Source organism: Cynoglossus semilaevis, chromosome 11 (assembly GCF_000523025.1).
Source record: "Cynoglossus semilaevis isolate Cse_v1.0 chromosome 11, Cse_v1.0, whole genome shotgun sequence".
NCBI classification, from domain to species: domain Eukaryota; kingdom Metazoa; phylum Chordata; class Actinopteri; order Pleuronectiformes; family Cynoglossidae; genus Cynoglossus; species Cynoglossus semilaevis.
The window spans coordinates 5024485-5029409 of record NC_024317.1 but is presented as its reverse complement, the minus strand read 5'-3'; the positions used below and the strand labels follow the sequence as shown (position 1 = coordinate 5029409).

At 45.1% G+C, this 4925-nt stretch overlaps 1 protein-coding gene across 1 annotated transcript in view; it reads right to left on the bottom strand.

Annotated features, from left to right (window-relative positions):
• LOC103386064 (arf-GAP with GTPase, ANK repeat and PH domain-containing protein 1) overlaps positions 1–4874 on the bottom strand; it is a 21183-nt gene extending 16309 nt beyond the window's left edge. The window contains 2 exon segments of the mRNA XM_017036464.2: positions 1671–2933; positions 3462–4874. Of these exon segments, the coding sequence (XP_016891953.1) occupies positions 1671–2865 (1195 nt within the window). The 5' untranslated portion in view covers positions 2866–2933; positions 3462–4874.
• Between the last annotated feature and the right edge of the window lie 51 nt (positions 4875–4925).

Here is a 4925-nt window from a genome sequence, read left to right as displayed (position 1 = left end):
CACTTTTAATTTTAATACTCTTTATTATTATTATTATTGTTGTTGTTGCTGTTGTTATTGATAATAATAATAATAATGAATTTTCCCTTAGTAGTTTGAATAAATTCTTATTTTCATTAGTAAATATTCTAGTAAAGTGTCTTCCACTTGACAAACTCTTCTTCTTCTTCTTCTTCTTCTTTTGGATGCAGTGCTGATGTGTGCAGCCATTAAACACAGCTTAATCTCTGCTCATTTCATTTACAAGTTTTCCAGCTAATTTAAAAGACAAGCTGCAGGTAAATACCTTTAATAAATTCAACCTCACCTGACGGTGGATACTGCATCTGTGTCTACGTCTCTACCACGGCCCCGAGACAGTGGGATGTTAAAGCTAAGTAATGTATCACCAGAGCCAGGTCCAGATGAGTCCAGAGGGGGCAGTATACACGGTAATAAATATTTGGTTTGGTTTAATCACATCGACTATAATGTTCAGTTCAGTGGGTGAACTTTGTTCCAAGTAAGAAACGTTGGACAGAGTGAACCTGCGCGTGGCTGGATTTCTGCGAGCGTCATCACGATAAAAATAGTTTTGTGTTTCTCCTCCGGTCGTGCTCTGACCAACAGCAGGATATTTACTGAGGCTTTCCTCTCATTTCTGCTTAGCTATGCATTGGGTGAGGGTAAAGGATCTCTCACAGCTGAAGAAATCCCAACGTTAGTGTTCTTCTACAATAAGGACGCCAGGATTTGGTATGTGCTAGAAAGTCATGGGTTCAAATCCCAGTTTCGCTAACGTTGTCTTTGTGCCTTTCACATGTCAAACACAAAGAAAGTTCTTTCACTGTTTTCACTCCCGACCACAACTTCAACATGAGGTCACAATGTCATGTGACTGAAAGTACTTTATGTTCACTGTGTGTGTGTTTCTTTTTCTCTTCTTGAGGGTCAAGACCGTTTTAAAACAGGAGTGAGATCTGGACTCAGAGTCAGCTCCTGGCGTAGGTCACATAGGGGTGACCCCATCTGAGTAGAAAAAAACAATTACAAGGAGGTGGGGAGCAATAGGGGGCGCTAGGTCATAATCTGACCTTGGCAACTGAAATTGCTTGAGCCGACTCTGTTCAGAAGGCAGACGAGGAAGGCTCTGATTGGCCACTCACACCACCTTTTACAGGAGCTCGTGAACATTTCAATGCAAACTGTTAGGATTGTCTTTTTCATCTTGATCTTGTAGAATTTGACTTTTTTTTATTTTAAATAATGTCCAGAGAAATCGAGGAAAAAAACAACTTTCACAGTTCTGGTTCTGGTTCTGGTTCTGTAGGTGTTGAAAAACCTACATTTTCTCCCAACTGGCTGTAAATATTTAATTCACACAGAATTATCTTGCAGAGTTTAACACAGACTGTGGCCTTTACTGCTGGCAGAGACAGAGGCTTCTGTGGATCCTGCTCTTATAATCAGTCATGATACCCAGCCCTGGTGCAGCAACTGAGGAACGTCACAGTTTAGAAATTACCGTAATATCTCTCAATCACTTTTATCTGTTGAGACAGTTTAGAAATTACCGTAATATCTCTAAATCACTTTTATCTGTTGAGTGATTTAAAAAAAAAAAAATAATAATTATTTTTAAATTTTAGTATCATTTTTAGGAACCGTTGCTGTAAATGAGGTGAACTCACCTTCCTCTTCACTGGAGCCTCTCTCCACGGCTGGATACAGCGGTGGCGGCGTGTTGACAGTGGGCGGCACAGGCGTACTTTTGGTAAATATCCCGCTGATGAACTTGAGCATCTTTCGGTCTCGAGGAGGTGCTCGTTGCACCGTTCCTCCCTGACTTCCTTCCTTCCCCTTCTTAAAGTCATCAGAGAAAGAGTGAAGGTCACTGTTGTCCAGTGTGCAGCTGACACCTTTCCTCTGAGGCCTGAACACGTCCGTCACGGGAGGCGTAGGCAGGGAAACTGAAACAGCCTTGTATCTCTCTCCTTGTGGACTCTCTCGTGCCATGATTCCAGAATACCCTCCACTAGAAGGCGCTCCCGGGCGGATAAGTGTGCCCCTGCCATCACTGTCAGCCCAGGACGCCCTGTAAGGCCCCAGGGTCGTGGCTGTGGCTGAGGTGGAATGCTCCCAGTTATCCCTGCGCTCCATGGTCTTGGCGCAGTGATACAGGTTTGTGTTGACGTCTCTCGGCTCCCTCCACCCTACGGAGGTGCCTCCTGTGTGTGACCTCATCACTACCTCTGGACGGGGACTGACCTGGGGTGGAATGGAGAAAGGGAGACTGGAACGCGAGCGATTGCTCAGGTCTGCTCCATTCTCACCCTTGAGAAAAAGCACGGGCGGCTCTCGGTAGAGCTCCGTCTTAGGACGCAGAGCCTCGGAGCGATGTCCTTCTCTACGCACAGGTCCCTCAGACAGAGTCCCTCCGTACACTTTGACCATTTGTCTGACGGGTGCGTGAACCAGAGGAGTGTCTTTGCTTTTACCGGAAAAGTCTTTATGGGGGATGTGGGTGTCCCACTTGTAAGGTTTGCCTCTGCTCTCAGTGGGGGTGCCATGCCTCACCTGCAGCACCTCCACCTCTTCTTCTGCTGGCTCTTCTTCTTTGCACACCTGTGAGAGTTCTTTCTCCACCTCTTCTGGCCGTACAACTCCTCCTTCCTTATCAGGAACACAGCTAACATCCTGTGTCTCCTCAACTTCCTTCCCAGGACTCCCTTCCCCCTCTGGGAGAGCCTCCTTCTGGTTCCCGGCTACATCCTCAGCTCCATCTCCGTCCTCGGGCAGAGCCTCAACCTTCACCAGAGTGAGGGAGATGAGGTAGGTGGTGCGTTTCTGCGGGTTGCCCTCTTTGTCCATTTGGACAGCGGACATCTAGTGGTGGCACCTGCACTCAGATGTGGCCAGTTCTACACACACCGGGCATGACAACCAGGCGAGGACTGAAGCAAAGGAGAAGACAGATTAAACGTCAGACAAACGGAGCGTTAGTGAGGACTGCAGACAACAGGCTGCTGTTCAGAAAAGACCGCTCTGCTTCAGAATCCTCTGATGGAAAGAAACTAGGAGTCAATCCCACATGAAAATGCTTCAATCTGACTTTTTTAAAAAAACATTTAAAATGCTGACCCTGGTGTAAAACAAGTCTAGACTGTTGTTCAAATGCCTCCATTGATCCTCTTCAGTGCATACGACTACTACTGCTCTCTACCACTGATTCATTCATAATCCCTCACTGCTTAGAGTCTGCTTGGTATTTTTTTTTTATTAAAAGTCAATTTTTATCCCCAAATAAAAGATGACACAAATATATATATAAACATTTCTTGCACCAGGGTTGAGACTTTCAGCCTGATTGAATTATGTTCCATTGATACAGTACTGGACTGGGCTCATTACTGGCTGGATAATGACACCTGACTGTGGTGTGTGTGTGTGTGTGTGTGTCATGCTCTTCTTTCATATCATACCTTCATTTTTCCAGATGATAATTCACTGTACGGCTCCATGTACGATTCACTTGACGGAGGATCTGTCTCACCATCAGATTACTGTTCATATCAAATGACACATCAAAGAAGGCAGACGGAAAAAGACCTCCATCTGATGAGTGCAGGAAAACAGGTGAGAGGGACCAGGCAGGAAAAGCCTCAAAATGGAAATCATTCACTTGTCACGCAGCGTCTGGCAGCTGTAGCCTCCATTAGACAATGTCATGCATACAATTATGAAAGCACAGTGTGAGGGTCACGGTGGTGCGATGGTGAAAATCATCTGTTGTTCTGCCTCCAGGTTTTTCTGCTCTGGGATGAAGTAGCAGGATTTGTACAAACCAAGCAACGCTTTCTTCTGCCTGTATCCCTCCTCTGGAGAGCATCTCCTCGCGGTCACCGCATCCTCTCCTCCGAATGCCTCATCCAATTAGCAAGTCAATATAATGTGTCTGTGAGGCAGAGGAAGCCCACCACAGCCCCTCCTCCGTTTTCCCTCCTCCTCCTCCTCCTCCTGCTGCTTCTCTTCTTCTTCTTCGTCTTGCTGCCACAGAGCCGTTGCAGACCTCTGATAGCCAGGCGATAGCCTGCCGCACACCCAGCTCCACACTGGGATCCAGCTCTGGCAAACAGACAGGATATGAGGTGTGTGGAGAGAGGTGGATTAGGCAGTGGTGGTGGTCTTTGCTGACGTTGATTAGATTTTTATTTGTGCCGACACAACAAAAGAGACAAGAGAGAGCAGGGGAAAAAAAAAAAAAAAAACCTCAGCTCTGCCTCCGCTGGTGCATCTGGCTGTGCAGCTCCCTCATTCTCTCTCTCCCTCTCTCTCCCCCTCCTTCTATCTCTGTCTCTCACCCTTCCCTTTTCCAAAGCAATTAATGGGCAGCTTCCCACTTCTCCCTCTGCCTCTCATATAAAGAAGGGAAGATGCAGGCGAGGAAACATGTTGATGGAAATGCTGTGAAGATAGAGAAGAGAAGGAAAACAAATGGATGAGACTGAGGGGTTTGCATAATTTGATGCAGGGCTTCAGCTGCTTCTGTTCACCACGGAGCCTCTTCAGATGAAGCCGCATGTCTGATCCCAGAGCTTGTGTTCTCATTAAAGAAAACCTAATGAAAATGAATTAAATTCAGAACCGCTTTCCAAAATATTGGTACATTTTTTTCAACTTCAATAAAAACCATAATGACTGAACCTTTTCTTAACAGGCAAAGAAAGACCAGGTGTTGTTGGTGATGAAGAAATGAATGTTTGGTCTTTAAAAGTTGGGTTAGAGGCAAATTAGGACTGAAAAAAGGTTTATATATATACAGACATATGTGTATATATATATATATCTGTAGACATATATATAAACATATATATATGCATATAGTACAAGTACAATATTATTTATATTTAAATTCAAATGCTTCAACTAGATGTTACTGAAACAAA